This window comes from Parasteatoda tepidariorum, chromosome 10 (assembly GCF_043381705.1).
Source record: "Parasteatoda tepidariorum isolate YZ-2023 chromosome 10, CAS_Ptep_4.0, whole genome shotgun sequence".
Taxonomy (NCBI): Eukaryota; Metazoa; Arthropoda; class Arachnida; order Araneae; family Theridiidae; genus Parasteatoda; species Parasteatoda tepidariorum.
The window spans coordinates 50,915,601-50,932,809 of NC_092213.1; the positions used below are offsets into that span (position 1 = coordinate 50,915,601).

Below are 17,209 nucleotides of genomic sequence, written 5' to 3' on the forward strand. Positions count from 1 at the left end.
ATATATATATATATCACTAGCTAACTGTGATCCAACAATTATAAGTGATATATTATTTAACAATATTTGGGAGGTGATATTAATGATACTCAGTTCTAACTTCTGCATCAAAAATTTTTATATAAAATTTATAACATAAAAACTTTTAACGAAAGGTTTGATTTAAAAACATGAATTAAAGAAAAAAAAAAGGTATCACTAGCTAACATGATTTAACAATTATAAGCGTGATACAGCATTATTTAACAATATTTGAGTCGTGATATTAATTATACACAGTTTAAAGTACTGTATCTGTATAAAGTGAAAAGAAAAATTTTTATAATTTATGCTAGAAAATTTTTAATTAAAAGTTTGATTGAAAAATACATAATTTTAAAAGAAAAGATATCACAAACAGGCCTGATTCAACAATTTTGAGTTCTAATTAATTAAAACAATTATGGTCAAATAATGATGTTATGAAATGAAAATCAAAAGTAGTTTCAAATAGTATATTATGTACCAAAAATAAATGTTTGAAAAATTAACTGAAAAAAAAAATATATGGATTACTGTTCAGTCATTTTATTCTCCCCAAGTTACAAGATTAGTTGAAGTTGTACTTCTGATATCGATCAACTATAAAACAATATTTTCTGCTGCATGCCAGAACATTCTAACTGATATAATTGTTTGAACATCTTCATTTGTTTAGCATGATATATTTATCTTGCCATCAGACAGATATCTGCTAAAATTAGCCAGAGCTGGGTACCCAGTACTGATTATTAAAGTTATTTTAAACGGCCCAGGTAATGAAATTCTAGCTGGGTAGGCCAGGTACTCGGTAAATCTCTAATTTAAACTAGCTCAAATAGATATTTATTTGAATGCAAACAAATACACAATATACATATAATTCACAGGTACTAAAAAATATACATCAATGCATTATTGATAAAATAAGACACTTTGTATAAACAAAGTATTCTCTAGAATTGCTAGAATATTTTCTTAGATGTAACATAACTAATACCATTATTTATCATGATGCCTCTTTCTTCTAAGAGAAAATTTATATTGGTCTGAAAACTTTTTTCTCCTCCTTCACCCATTGTAACAAAGATGCTGCCACCTTTATCCACATATTCTCTTAAATGATTAATCTATAAGGAAACGAAGAAAAAAAATAACTAATAAGCATAAATAGCAGTTCAGAAATGTATTGATATTTAAAATAAATAAATTAATATTTTTCAATTAACAGAAGTAATAGCAGATTACTGAAAGATTTTTGATTTATACTTATTTATGCAAACAATAAAGATTTCAAAGGTAGAAATAATTATGCTGTATACCTCAGTAATAGTGAATTTCTCTCGTGGTCCAGGTAATACAAACACTCCTGCCTTGGATAGAAGATCCGAAGTAATGTCACCTTGATTGCTAAATGAAAAAGTGTTTAAGAATTTAAACTGTCAAACAACACGGTAAACTGTGCACAAATTAAGACAAGCAATATTTCTCCATTATAAAAAATAGAACAATGGGTTTACTGTTTCAAAAAAGAGAGAATTTTATGAAATTCATATTTAAAAAAAACTATTATTGAACTCAGTATTGACTTCAGTTTCAAGCATAATGTCATAGCAACATCAAAATATAAGCTTTCGATAAGAAATATGAATAAGCAATCAGCAAAACAGATTTTATAAGAAAATCTAAATTAATACAATAAAATTTAAAATTAATTAGTCTAAAAATAAAAATAAGAGATATAATAAAAATATAATATATCCCCAAATAGTATTTCTGCTCAAATTGTTACCTTATACTTATAAAATGATATACAATTATAGGCCTAAATAGATTGATTTAGTTATTTCATATTCGACATGATTAGGAACTTCATTCGCACAATGAAACTTCAGCTTTGAATGTTGGTTCATCAAATAAAAGGGGAGAAAAAAAATTTATACATGACATTATTTTTAAATAAAAAGAAATTTCAATTAAGTTTTGACATTTTGTTACAAAAAAAAAGAAGAAAAAGTTTATTTTTGAATCACAATTTACTTTTAAAGTAGATGACTAGGGTCAATTGAAATAGATTTGAAGTTTTAATTTGTTTGTTTTCCTCTTTTGCATACTTATTTAATTATTATCTTTTTCAATAACTAATTAGGATAGAAATTCGTTAATCCACTGAGGGTTAAGCAAAAATTGGGAGAATGTTTCACCCCAATATTTTTCTATCTAACAACATGGAAAAACCAGTTTTGGTCTGCGGAGAAAACTACAAGTTAAAATGCAACTTTTTACACGCAGAACAGTCAGTGGGTTAAAGATCTCTCCAACTAGATAATAGGAAGATTTCACACTTTTCAGTTAGCCTCCGTACATAAGATTTGAAACAACTGAGCATGCTCGCATTTATCTTAGATGCTATGGTAGGTTGGTGTGATTCACGTTACAAAGACGAAACTACAAGTATGTTGTTTATAACAGCTAAATGTTGTTTTCTGTTTAAGCCTACCTTTGAACATCGACATGGAATGTTAATTTGAAGAAATCTATTGACAGAATTTAGAAATTAATTGTATGATATAAAAATTGGTTGATTCAATAAAAAAATTTTTTTTATTGGGTTTTGATTAACATTATAGTTGTCTAATTGCGCTAGTTCCATAAGAAACTAGATATATTTTGGCTCTTTCAAAATAATAAATTATATTAATTTTAATTATACAATTCCGTTAAAAATTTAACTTCAATAATATTTTTTTATTCGGCAAGAAATGCAGGATTTGTCTGATTTTATTTTGAAGTTAAGTGATGCTCTATTTTTTTCACTTTAAATTGCTTAAAGCAAAAAACCTTACTCTGGTACAAAAGTGCCCAATACTTGTAGCATTTGAATTATTATTATCAGAATCAGTTTGATATTTATTTTAACTTCTAATAGTTATGAATTCAGTTAGACACAAAAAATATAAATAATATTTTCAATATATAGAATTGCTGTTATCAAAATATAAGAGTAAGAGAGGTTATTTATATAAAAAAAAAATATTACACTGAAATTATACTTTCATTTTTTTTATAAATACTTATACATAAATTTAAAGGAATAATCAACCTTTTATTATTTAGGTTTTAGAAACAAGAACTAAATTTCTTAAATTTTCAACTACAAATCTAAGTAAGAAGCTGCATTCTTTATCACTAAATTCATCAAAATCTATAATCTTCCAAATTTTTCTGCTCATAAAACTGCAGTTTTACAAAGAACAAAACATCTTAAAATGTATGCCATACCTTGGAAGAGATTGTCTACGTCCATTATAAATGTTTGTTTTGATTTTGAGGTCATTGTTAAAATATTCCACTATGTTAGCATTTTCAACTTATGGGTTTTTGTAAAATCTCTGATTTTCCTTTACATATGTTTGATATTTTTTCACGGGTGCATGTGTATTTCATCAGAGCTGACGTATGCGCAATTGGAAGCACAATTACTTAAAATCTTACACATGGAAGCAAACATAAATTTGCTAAATCTCCTTATTATGTCAAACACCAAACTAGACTTTAAGACAAAGGACAACAATCTTTTTAAAACATCTAAATAAATCTCTTTTCAAACAACTAAATATAAGTTTTTTAGATACATTAAGCACACAAATAGAACAAATATTGGGTTCTCCATAATAGTTTTTTTTTTGAATGGCGGCCCACCCCACGTGCCCTTTGATTCCAATAAATGCGTCGTTTTTGTAAAAATAAACAGCCATTCCTTTAAAACACTGCCATTTTATTCAACTTCCATTCTGAAAAAAAAATTAATTCACTGTTTAAATAGCAATTACTTACTGGTAAAATTATCTGTGTTTATAGGTTTAATTCTGATTTACAAATATTTATTTCGTTAGGATACTTCTCAACAGATTAAAGTTTTAAAATGATCTTTTCGAGGATATCAATTTATCTTTTGAGTGATTTTATAAACAATCTTTTGTTTAAAAAAATGCACCAATAAATATTCATTTTCTCAAAATTTTCCTGTTCCGCAGTGGACTGATTGTTAAGACACGGTTCCCAGCAGATCACCGAAATCAAGCATCACTGGCTACGGTCAGTGTGCAGGTGGGTGACCACTTAGATCAGTCTGCGTAGGGACTGAGGGTGTGCGGTCCTCGTTAAACTGTTCTACCATAAAGTGCTCGACTTCGCATGCAGGTCGTCGGGCTACCAAAGTGGGGGTGCCATCCCCTCTGCAGAGGATCAAAATTGTGATGGCATGTCTTCGGATCATCCTCAGGGGCGTTTCCCAGACCGTCGCCTATAGCCCATTGTGTAGCTCTAGGGCGACGTAAATTAACTACAGCTACAACAACTCAAAATTTTCCGGTTTAAATTATAAAAAAAAAAAGCTTTCGAACGATTTATAAATTAATCATTTTTTTTAGTTGACTTTTTCTGAAAAATAAATTATGTACAGAGATTACCTTTTAGTATGCCTTTAATTTTATTTTTTTAATAAACTATAAATTTTTCTCTTATTTTAATAAAGAGACAGAATTACTTTTTGAAATATACACATAAAAAAGTATGAGAGTTTAAAAAATTTTGAGCAAAACTCAAAGTGCCCTTCTCAGAGAAGAAGTGCCCTGCTCTTTTTTATTCCTAAGGAGATCTTTGAAAATATAATGAATTAAATGTTACATGAAATCAAAACTTTTTTTACAAATGTATCCTTATTCTGAGAGATTTACTGACTTAAATTTTACTAAATAGAATAGCATATAACATAGTAAGTTACAGTGAAATTCAGCGAAGAAAAATTACTTAAAATTAAAATTAAGAAATCTATACCTGAATGTTTTGAAACCTTCCATTTTAAGACGCCTGGACAAGACTGAATAGCCTTCACTCAAAGTAAACATTTCATTCTTTGAACCATTGAAAATGACGACTTTACTCTTAACTGCAGCATCTCCCTCAAACTATAAATAAATTATTTCAATTATACTAATAAATACACTACCCTACAATAATGAAAGAGAGAGACTTTCTGTTTTTGACATTTCTTTAAGTTTCTCAAGAAATACTCAAAGGTAACTTAAGAGATGCTTAGTTCATGTGATTTTTCATACTTAGCAATAAAATGTAAAGCTTACAGATGTTTGAAAGACCTAAAATAAATTACGAAAGAAAACAAGTATTTTTGTAAGTCCTATGCCAGAAAATCAAGCTTGTAACTTGTATCGATTACTTAGGTTATTTTTAATAACTGCATAAAGTAGTGAAAAAATATTTATGGCGCTATGGAGGAATTTTTATTATTAATGATGGATTATTGATATTATAAAGACACATAACGACATATTATGGAGACATTTTTATAAAAAATAAATTTTTTGGTATGAAAATGTGTAACTTCATGTGTTATAGATAAATGTAGCTACAAATAGCATAAATAGGAAATATAATTTCTTTTAGGTATTTCTGAGTGTTAACATTGGTCAGAAATCCCAATCACACAAAGTAGCTCGAAATTAACAGAGGTTCGGACCACTGTAAAATAGTAAAAAGTGGTCTAATCCCAGACCAGAAATTGATGTTAAGGAGTGGTGCTTGGTTTTTGTTTTTATTTATTTATTTTTAAATTTCAGTTTTGAGTTTCGGTCTGTATTATTTCAAACTAGTATATTTCATCATAATGGTGAACTTTAGAAATTTTTTGCAAGCCAGTTTTTCAATTACATTCATTTTATTAACTTAAACAAAAAATTTAAAAGACACATGTAATGGATCAATTAAAAATGTGTACCCGATTTATTAATATTTAGTCACTGTTTCTTGTGCCAGTGACTAAATTTCTAGCTCTGAATAATATGTTTTAGGAATATTTCAACACGAGTACCTGTTCATAGTCCCTAAGATTGTTAAAAGGCTTTGGGACCCCTATATATTTTATAAATACAGTCGAACCTCTCTAACTCGAACCTCGATTACACAAATTTTTCAATATCTCGAAGAAAAAATAATTCCCTTCAAATTTCCTATACACTAAAAAAAAAACTTGATTTAACGAATTTTTTGTTCTAATCCCTCGATAACTTGAATTTTTTTCTACATAAATAGAGTAGATTTTTTTCTAAAATTAAAATAATATTCCAAAAAAATAAAAAATGGCAGACAAGGCATGGAATGATGTGTAATGAATAACTTCTAGAAGTCTGGATTCATTAAAGATCACGAAAGTAGTCAAACAATCAATATTGTTAATTCTGCTGAAAACTACACCGAAAATGATTAGGACAGATTGACCGGACTCATGAAGCTTGATGACATGGAATTTCATGACTTTGTAAACGTAGATGATGCAGTAACAGTGTGTGGTCAGTGGGATGACAATGATATCATCGCTCAAACGTAAGCTTCTTGTGAACTATCAGAAGAAGAGGATGAGGAAATCGAAGATTTACCGCCCAATGTTACTAACAAACAAGCACTTTCTGCAGTGGACACTGTAAGGAGATTTATAGAGAGGCAGCCGAATATGTTACAGGAGACATTTAAAGCTATAGTCCACTTAGAAAGTGTTATAGACTAATTTTCTTACACATCTCTAAAGCAAACAACAATTGAACCTTTTTTTAAATGAAAGTGTAAAAAGTGTTTTAGAATATGTATGGAATAGTAAATAAGGTATGTAAAGAGCATTTTTCTTTATTCTACCATCGATAACATGCGGTTTTCGATAATTCGAATCTCAATTCGAATTTTCGATATCTCGAATTTTTTCTCCTCTCCCTTCAAGTTTGAGATATTGAGGTTTGACTGTACTTATATTTTAATAAAATATAGATACTTACTTGATAGGTACCAGTAATACTCTATAAAACTATTACCCTGATATGATAATTCTTTTTATTTTTTTCTGTGTTAGTGTCGAGTTGCTGCCACACTTAGTGACAAATTATAATATAATTTGCCACAAACGTCAAATTAAGAATTAATAAAAACTATATTTGTTTTAATTTGTGAAGCTGAAATAATTCCAGATTTTCTCTAAAAATAGGAAAAGTTACGAGCCTTTTAAATTACTTATGGATATATATATATGGATTATTATCAAAATAATTTCAAACAAGATAGAGCTTCAGAAACAATAATCTGAACTAAACATAGCTTTGTTTTTTCGGTTTCATGAAGTGATATCCTCCTGACAACATGTATTGCTTTTAAACCAGTTTTGATTACATTTCCGAATCATTACAAGAATTTTTTAACAATAACTCAAACAAATAGCTTTTTCGTAGTTTCATTAAGTGATATAATTCTACATAGTTGAGTGTAGTAGAAGATTTAGAAAAGGTAATAGCCCGACAAATATATTTAGTGTGGACAGTTATTAAACTATTTTTAAAACATTATTGAATCATTATAAAAATTTCAGAAACGATAAGTCAAACATATATGCATAGCTTTGTTTTTGTATCGTTATGAAGTGATATAATTTTACCTGGCTTGGTGCAGTAGGAGCCATTATTTATTTAAAAATTAAGTATCGTCAACAAATTGATTAAGTATTTAAAAGGGCAATTATGTTCATTTTTGTCATTAAATATATCATGATTTCAATTAAAATATGATTTTGAGACGACCATAGAGAGCCAAAATATTAACATGTTTGTTTATATCGCAGTTTGCAGTTAATAATGCTATCTTTAAATTTTGCAATAAAATTTTTTCACAGCTTTTAAAATTTTTAAGTAAAAGCAATTTTATTTATTATTGCTATTTAATTATCAGTCTTAGACGCCAAACAACGTCCTAAATTAGGTGATTTTTATAAAATAATATAGGACGCTTAATTTAACTGCAGCCCTAACTGATAACATTTCATCTCACAACTTTTGTAAACAAAAATATCGAAACATGTTGGAAGATGGTAAGAAATGTAATTTTTTATAAATAATGCTTTAGATAAATAAAAATTTTGTTATTCCTGAGATTTCAATGTATTCAGTATCTGTTTTTTTTTTATTTAAAAAATTATCTGTTGAAAAATTTTCTGGAGTACTTTGCAACTACATTAATATATTCATGCTCTTAATTAATACTTAGTTACTATATTTTTTTAATCTTTTTTTCAATTTTATTTTTCTTAAACAATTTTGAATTAGGGGAATTACATTGCTACTGAAATGATAGATTTTTGATAAAATTATTAATATATTCGTCCAATTGTAACAATTTAATGTTGGAGAACACAGTTGTGAAAATTTTGCAAGTCTTCCTTCTGTAAAACGTTTGATAAGGTTACGATAAAAAAAATTTATTAAGCCTGTTTCAATATTTACAAGCTTCTAATACTGAATTGACTAGCCGAGGGAAATTACTTTTCATATACATGTTTAGCTGCCTTTATTAGACAATTTTCCTATATGATATATTAACTCTAGTAGTTGCTGTGAGATATCATATTCAATTCGATGCCCTTTTTTTGTAAGTTTAATATTCAAATCTACTCATTAAACATGATTTACTTTGACAATTACGAGAACATTATCTGCTTTCATAATTTAAAGAACTTAATCTGTTATTGGTGGCATATAAAAAGTAATAATAATAACTATTGCTGCAGCACCTGTTTGGTTAAAGTAGGTTCCTATTTCTCCGTTTTCTGAGTATCTATATTAGTATATTATGAACCTGTTACCATAGTGCCTATATCAGTAGGATGAGGTACTTTTTACCACTATTAATAAAACATCAATGATAGTTTGACAATTTTTTTTAGCTGCATGGTGGTATAGTTTGTTATATAAAAAAATAATAACCTTAGTAAAATTATTTTAATATTGCTTTAAAATTCTTTATTAAGTGTAACATATTTTTACTGTCATTTTTTAAAAGTTTTTTCTTTGGTAACGTAATTAGGAAACAAAATAAATGTTAGATGTTTTAAATCTTTAATTAGCATTCTAAGTGATACTAGTTTTTGAATCCTAAATTTAACCTTAATGATTTTTTTGTTATATTTTATTCCAGAAAGAGTAATCCCAATAAGGGGTAAACCCAAGTCTGGAAGAGTATGGAAAAATGACAAAAATCGGTGAGTATAACGGTGAATATATTATCGGTGAATATATTTTTTCTGTCTTAATTTAGTCATATTAACGTGCGAGAACTGAATTTTAATCAATATGTGAGAACATTATTTATGCAATGAAATTTTAAAAATAATTTATTTTTAACAGAGACATTTCTTTGTCACGAATGTTGGCACACTACACTTTTATTTCAGTGAAGATTCAAAATAAAATATGTTTTTTTTTTCTTGCTGAAAAATTCACAATCCACCGATAGAAGATGATACGGTAGAATATTTTTGAAACCTTGGGATCATTGCATTAGTAGTGTATGTAATAAAAAGAAGAAAGAAAAGAAGCAACATAATTATAACAGCGATAAAGTTATGTTTATTAAAATATTTTATTGGAATGAATTAAAGAATAGAAATAATAGCAAGATACATTATAATAACAATGTGGATGGTGCTTGCATTAATTTTATATTGCCAAAATCAGTACACTGGTCTGAAGTCACCCTGTAAAAATATTCAGTGGTGTGCAAAATCACAGACCGTGGAATTTGTTCTTCATTGGAAAATTTTTCTCTCCCTTTCTCACAGATTGCCAGCATTATCAAACCTCAAACCACATTCACCGATAAACGATGGTAGAGTAAACGTAAGTTCATTTGTTGTGTGGATTTTCAGTACTTTGCTTTGATGATGCTCTAATTCCAGTGCAGAGGGATTTTATCTTATTATTTGGTAGATTGCTAATTAGAAATATAAATAAATTTTTTAAGTGGTGTAGCAAATAATTTGCCATATTTGCAACACATGTTTGCTTATTATATTGTTTCATTTTTTAGATTATAGAATTATTTATTTAATTTTAAAAAAAATATGGAGATATGGTGTAAGAGCTCCATTAAAAAAAAAGGACACACTACAAAATAAGATTGAATTTGAGAAAAATGGAATAGAATGAATTGGATTGCCCACGTGATTCGAATGAGTGACGACAACACAATAAAAAAGATACTGCTTTTGAGATTTTATTTTTTTATGTGCTTTATTCACCTGTTAACTCAATTAGCAAAATAAATTGACAAATGAGATGGACCTCGTTATTTCCAGAATTATTTAAGGAAACTAAAAAATCATTTCATACAATTTTAAAATTTGTTTATGCAAAAATAATAATGAGAAATAATTTTTTATTATTTTATTCCATAATGGATAAAAGCAAATTTAATTGTAAGGTAGAGGTATCAATTATTATTATTTTGTAATATAATTCAAACTATAAAACTTCAACAAAATTGGTTTAATATTTTGTAAGAAATCAAATGTTTGAAACTGAATAACTCTAAAGCTTTTTTCCCAATTTTGTTTTTCAACATTTAAAATGGCATACTTTAAAATAATGTTAGAATTCATAATTATTGTAAATTAAAATATCAGATTTAAATAATTAACTTATTTAAGGTTAGGCCCTTGAACTATTAATATTGAATTCTAATCGGTAAAACTCTGATCATTAGCTCAAATTTTACTCAAGATCTACACTCTTTGTGCACTGTACATCCTTGATAATTGAACGGCACTATCTAACCAAAATTGTGATTAATGTATGTATTTTATTTTTAGGTTTTCCAGCATGTGTCAAGTAAAACCATTAAAATCTTCTTGGGAGAAAAAAGTGAAAATCCGTGAGGAGCAAAAAGCAATGAAGTTGCATGCATTAAGAATAAAAGAGGAAAAGGAAAAAGAAGAACAGGTATTTCAATATTTATTTGTTATGCATTTTGGTAATAAATGTTTCATAAATTGCCACAATAATTTGAATGAACAATATGAAGATACTTATAATAGTCTTCTATAATATATGATAGTTTTCTTTTGGATTCGATTCGTCAATTTTTCATTTTTAAAACGAAAATGTCGAAGTTGTAAAGCTGTTGTCAGCTATATAAAATGTTTCATTTTCCAAAACTCTATCTCACTTGAAATAAATATCACAAAAAGTTCTTTTTGGAACTTTTTTAATAGTCTATGTTAGTAATATTTCTAAAATCCAACAGATGACACTCTGTGCAGCAATGTAAAGTTGATTGTTATTTAAATTCCTGCCTGACACTGTAGCATTAACATCTTACCTTTTTTGTTATTAAAATATATTTTCTGTTGAAGGTGTTTTATAATGATTTGAACCCCATGATCATCATATTTAATAGTCTATAGCTAATTTCCTTTTATCATAAACTTTACATTCAGTATAATAAATCTGCTTTTTTTTTTTTTTTTTTCAAAATGTTTCTTAAAAACTTTTTTATTTTTTTAGTTGCGTAAACAACGTAGAAAAGCTAAAATCGAGCGACAAAAAGAAAATGAAAGAAAAGCTGAGATTGTACAAGTTGTAAGTATTGCATTAAAGTTTTTTTTATGTGTTAGCAGTTCTGCTTTTTTTTCTATTTAGTTTTAATTGCTGATTTAACTTTCAAATGTTCGAGTTAATCCTATGTACTTTTCAATTGACTGAAAACAGTACAAAGTTGATGTAAATTCTACATATCCTTATTTTCTTCTGATATGATTATATATTTATAATTTTTGTGTGATTATAAACAAAAACGTTATTTTTTCTTACGTGAAAATATTCTTCATTATTTCAAATTACAATAAATACGTTTTTCTAAAAATAACTATAAAAACTATATGCTTTTAAAAAAAATTAAAAACGTGTCGCTGTGTTATCAATGCATTTGCACTTTTAACAATAGTATTTTTTTTAAAATTTATACTGGCCATTAAAATTGCTTCTCCGTGAATCTGGTATGCCACTCTTGTGAAATTTGCTTAACATATAAAACATAGTGCCATTAAGATATAAACAGGGGTCGCATTCCCCCTAAAATTTGTAAAATTCCTAAAACTATGTGCAAACCCTAAAATTCCTAAAAATCTGATAAAATTTTGTTGGTGTTCCTAAAAAATGAGAGTTATAGGCTAAATATAAATAAAAAAGCAATAATCTAAAATATAAGAATTTAACTACATTAATTAAAACTGTTTTAATTTTGCCACATGGGAATTCCGATCCTGAGAGAGTTTTTTCGATAAATAAAGCAATGCTTAATGTGAGTCACCATGAGAATACAGTGAAACCTCCCTTAAGTGGACATTCATGGGACCAAAAAATTTGTCCGTTTATGAGAGTTGTCCGTTTACGGGAAGGGTACCCTAATAACGAAATTTAACACCGAAAATTGTTTTTAGAATATTCTCAAAGATGTAGAAATAATTAGATAATATCTACAAGGATACTGTAAATATCTGCAAGAATATTTATTTAAACAATAAGAAAGATAAAAAAAGAATATATAAAGAAGTTTGATATAAATACATAATTCTGGATGTAGCTACAGATAAATAAATATAATTTTCCTATTAGCATAGATACTCAAGTTAGACATATGATACCAAATAGGACCGTACTGTCCTCAGTCCGTTTCAATTATTAGGTTCATGTCCCCTTACACCTACTTATCATTTGACATGGAACATGGTTAATACCTTCTTGGAAAATCAACCTCCCATGATTCACAGAAAAAAAAAGTAATGCATACCTGTAAGTCATGACGACCTATGGAGATGATTATTCGCAATTGATCAGCTATCAAGTGTCTGAATAAATGTTTCATTTATATAAACACCTCAAAGATTATACTTCTGTTCTCTTTTTTTTACCCCAGTTGTGTTAAATACAGTCTTCAAATTGATAAGAAAATTGAAGAAATTTTCAATGGGGAAGAAGCATTGAGAGAAGTCATTTCAACTTGAGGGGTCTCATAACCTGTGTGGTCCAGATGAAAAGATCAAAAGATGCCAATGTCAGAATTATTTCAGGAGTGCAGTACCATTTTCTCTCCTTTCTTTACAAAGATAAGGCAAAGTGACAGGAGAAAGATTGATTTTTCGGTGGTGAACTAGCTTAACAATATTTTTAGTTATGGATAAAGAAAAAGGTTTATTTACATGCTTTAAAAATGGTGAAAAGTTGAATTTTTTTAGCTTGCAATTTATTTAGAAAAAGTAGTGTCGGGTTTGTAGAGATAAAAAACAATGTTTCAGGACCAAAATGATTGTCCGCGTCCGGTTACGGGAATGTCCGCTTTGCGGAGAATGTACGTAACGGTTTATTCATAGAAGATTCCCGGGGAATTAAAAATATGTCTGTATTGAGAGGCGTCCGTTTTGAAAGTGTGTCCTTAACAGGAGGTTTCACTGTACTATTATGTCTCTTAGACTAATCAAAGATACCATTCGAAATTATGGAGGAGCGTTGAAGATCACCACAAAACTATTGAGGGCAGTAAAAGAATCTCACAAATCATATCAAGAATGTATTAGAAAAATGATCATGATTAATTGGTTTTTCTCTAACTTCTAATATAAATTGCTGATTTGAAATCTAATAATATTACTCAATAGTTTTTCTTAATAAAGTAAGGTAAAGGGTAATAATAAAGTTTTGATTAAGAAGGTAAAAATTAAATAAAAATCCAAGTTGGTGTTAATTTATTTTTTTCTCTTGATTTATTCTCACTTTTGCCTGTTCCTGAATTATGCACTTAATTTCTGATAGGTAATATGTGATGTTGAAATTTCATTTTTACACTTTAGAGATTTCATTCTTGACTTAATAAATTTCAGAGCTTTATTTTATGGCTTGCAATTATTTATGATATGTGTGGATGAATTGTAATAATCTTCTGTTATGTAATAAACTACCGTGGGATCTGTTTTTATCCTAGCGAAATCATACATTACCCCTAAAATTTTTTGAAAAAAGTTCCTAAAATTACCCTAAAACTTTAAAAAACTTTGCTGCTACCCCTGTATAAAACATGCAATGAATTATTCAATTTGCATTTTAACTTTATTTTTGATTTAAAAATTTGTTATAATGCCTTGTATAAGAAGGATAAATTCTTATACATGTGTCTTACTTTAATTAAGAAAAAATTATAGCTTGGTCCATCCCCCTCGAGAATAGTATTGTTGCCTTTGTACATATGCTGATCACCTCTTATTTGCATATCTGGCATTTGAAACATCAATCGTTACATTTCAATTGTTAAACCCATGGATCTGTACTGTTTTCAAAAGATCTCTGGTGCTATTTTCCTTCCTTGATACAAAACATGTTTGAAAGTCACCATTATCAGCATGTTGTCCCAATTTTTGAATAGTCGATAATGTCTTGTCCATGGTTACCAAATGAGTGACTTAGCACTACTCAATTCTGTGAATCAACTAAGGCGTGATATTAAGGCTGCATTGACTTATGCTATCACAAATGCCAAGCACTCTCTGTTTAACTCCGTGCCAGAGGTGGAAACTTTTTATAATGGTTTTTCAGGATCTATATGTCCTAATTTCCTGTAAATTTAATCAATTGCTCGCTCCCTTATATCCAATAAATATCCGGTCATTTGCATTCTCTTCTGGTGTAGCGCTTTGTAGTCACATGAGTAATTAGTGGTTTATTTGCAACTTATTTCGTAAATCAGATTTTTAATGTTTATAATTTAGCTAGAAAATCTTTCTTATAAAAATTCCTCATTTTCATCTCCGAATTTTTTTGTCAAGATATTCATTCAATATGTTTTCCATGTGACATTATGTATTTGGTTGGACGCCAGGCAGTATTCTTTTTTTCTTCACATTTCTATAGTATCAAACTCTTTATATTTTTCTTTGCAATTATAAAATGTTCTTTAACAAGTCGAATGACAATCAGTGTAGCAATGTTTCAAACATCAGTGAGTGTGCCTAGGTTAATGATAATGTCTATCATGATATACTCTTAGTGAGAGTATCACTGTTGAAGTTGTAATAAAGTAAATCGATGCACTGCCTTTAAAGAACAAATGTTGTTTAAGATGTATGTGTAAAGTTTGATACCTAACTATGCTTATTTGCAAATAAAGTCTAATGAAAAGAAAATGTATGGAGCGAAATGAAGATTTAAAAGATGCATGCTGAGTATTTTGTATATATATATTTCTATATATGTATGCATATATATATGTGTGTGTATATATCTGTACAGTGAAACCTCCTGTTATGGACACTCCTGTCAAACGGATGCCTCTCAATACGGACATGTTTTTTTTTTCCCCAGTGAATTTTTTATGAATAAACCTGTACATTTTCCACACAGCGGACACTCGGGTAACCGGACATGGACAGTCATTTTTGCCCTGGTGTGATGTTTTCTATCCTTCAAACCGGACACTACATTTTCGAAATTTGAAAGGAAAAAAACTATTTCTGCTTTAAAAAAAAAATTCAAAATTTCTTCATTTTTCACCTTGCCTTATCTTCGCAAAGAAAGGCGAGAAAATTATACTACTCTTGTGAAATAATGCTGACAGTGACATCTTTTCATCAAGACAACACAGGTTATGAGATCCCTCAAGTTGAAATGAAGTCTTAAATACTCTCAATGCTTCTTCTCTACTGAAAATAGGTCCTCATGCCTTACAGGTATACATTGCTTTTTTTTTGTAAGGAGGTATTAACCACGTTACCTATCAAGTGATAGGTATTATAAACCTAATAATTGATGACTAAAATCTTGTATTCGGTATCATGTGACTAACTTGAATATCTGTGTTAATAGGAAAATTACATTTATTTTTCTGTAGCTACATCTGAAGTATTTATATCAAACTTTTTCATATATTCCTTTTAGATAGAAAAAATAAATTTTTTTTTTTTTGAAGTTTAAATAAATATCCTTGTAGATAGTTATTGTAGATTATTTAATTATTTCGATATCTTTGAAAATATTCTAAAAACAATTTATGGTGTTAAACTTCATTAGTAGGGTACCCTTCCTGTATACGGAAATTTTTTTTGGTTGCAAGAATTTCGGCTTGACCGAGATTTCACTGTGTATATATGCCTGCATGTATATAATTTTTTCATTTCTTTGTCAAGTGCTGTTTTTTAATTAGTTTCTTAATTGCAGATTAAAAACTCAGCTAAAATTAAGAGAATGTCTAAGAAGCAGTTGAGGACAATTGAAAAAAGAGATACAAATCCTACAAATACATGAAAATGTTGTGTAGTACTTATAACATGTAAATAAAGATTTCAATGTGTTATTTGTTGTATTGCAGTATCTACCTTGTATTATTCTTTTAATAAAAACTTTAACAAAGTTTTTCAAAATTTTTAATTTTTATGATAAGCTTACAATTTCAATCTCTTAAATTCAAATTAGTGCCCGAGTGCTAAAATTATGAAGAAAAAAATTTTGTTCAATTAAAAGAAAGATTTCACATAAGCGAACCTGTGCTGCTACAGTCCGCCTGTGATAGTAAGGAGCTACTCACCCAAATGTGTGGGTGTAGAAAAGGATTAAATAAGTGATGCAAAATAAAAAATTTCCACTTTCAAACGTTTAACTCTTGAAATGCAAGGGAGCCAATTACTGTATCGAAGAATGAGTTTATTAATTATCTATATTCACACGCACCTCAAAAGTGTTTAATAGAGCTTACTTTTGCATCATAAAAATTATTCAGTTAAAAATTCTTATCTTAGATTCAAAATAAGAATGCTTTAAAGTCCTTGTTTTTTTTCCTTTAAAAGGAAGAGCAAAAATAATTTTTTTTATTTTTATAATGTCATTTATTAATTTCTCTTTTCTTTTCAAAAATCCTATTTTGTTGAAATAAGTTGTCATGCGAATTCGAGTTATCTTTTTTTGACGAGTAATTTCACATCATTAGATGTTATTTGATGTCAGTAGTTATTTGGAATTTTTCTATGTGGTTTTTCAATCCAGCTTTCTGCTGTTTTTTATATTATGTTTCGACACACGAATTTCAAAATTGAGTTATTATTTTGACATATTTGATTTAATAGTAAATCTATTTATTTTAGTTGTTTTGTCAGTAATTTTTACATGGTTTTTTAAATTTCGATATTTTTAAATTAACGCGATGTAGTTCCTTTACCCGAATTTCAGACTGCAGTAACAACCATTAACGATTTATTGGAAAATCGGTCTTGGTAGTATTTTATCCAATCGAGATTTTTCAGAGTTTATTCCCCCATCCCGGG

At 28.2% G+C, this 17,209-nt stretch overlaps 2 protein-coding genes across 3 annotated transcripts in view; one reads left to right on the plus strand and one right to left on the minus strand.

The window, feature by feature from the left end:
- The window catches only part of LOC107445484 (intraflagellar transport protein 52 homolog), a 39,759-nt gene that overhangs the window by 13,959 nt on the left and 8,591 nt on the right, over positions 1-17,209 (minus strand). Inside the window, exons 1-4 of one of the 2 annotated variants that reach the window (XM_016059886.3) lie at positions 7,514-7,701; positions 4,858-4,988; positions 1,341-1,428; positions 1,019-1,148 (exon numbers count right to left, since the gene is read on the minus strand). In XM_016059886.3, coding sequence (XP_015915372.1) covers positions 1,019-1,148; positions 1,341-1,428; positions 4,858-4,988; positions 7,514-7,537 — 373 coding nt within the window. In that variant the 5' untranslated portion in view covers positions 7,538-7,701. Of the gene's footprint in view, positions 1-1,018; positions 1,149-1,340; positions 1,429-4,857; positions 4,989-7,513; positions 7,702-17,209 lie in introns of those variants that run through there. The other variant, XM_016059885.3, reaches the window with a different exon arrangement.
- On the plus strand, positions 7,925-16,304 carry LOC107445486 (coiled-coil domain-containing protein 86; the record flags this gene model as incomplete). The annotated part of the gene is given in 5 exon segments (XM_016059887.3): positions 7,925-7,942; positions 9,046-9,109; positions 10,718-10,847; positions 11,412-11,486; positions 16,110-16,304. Coding segments are annotated over 5 exon segments (369 nt in total). The 3' UTR covers positions 16,197-16,304.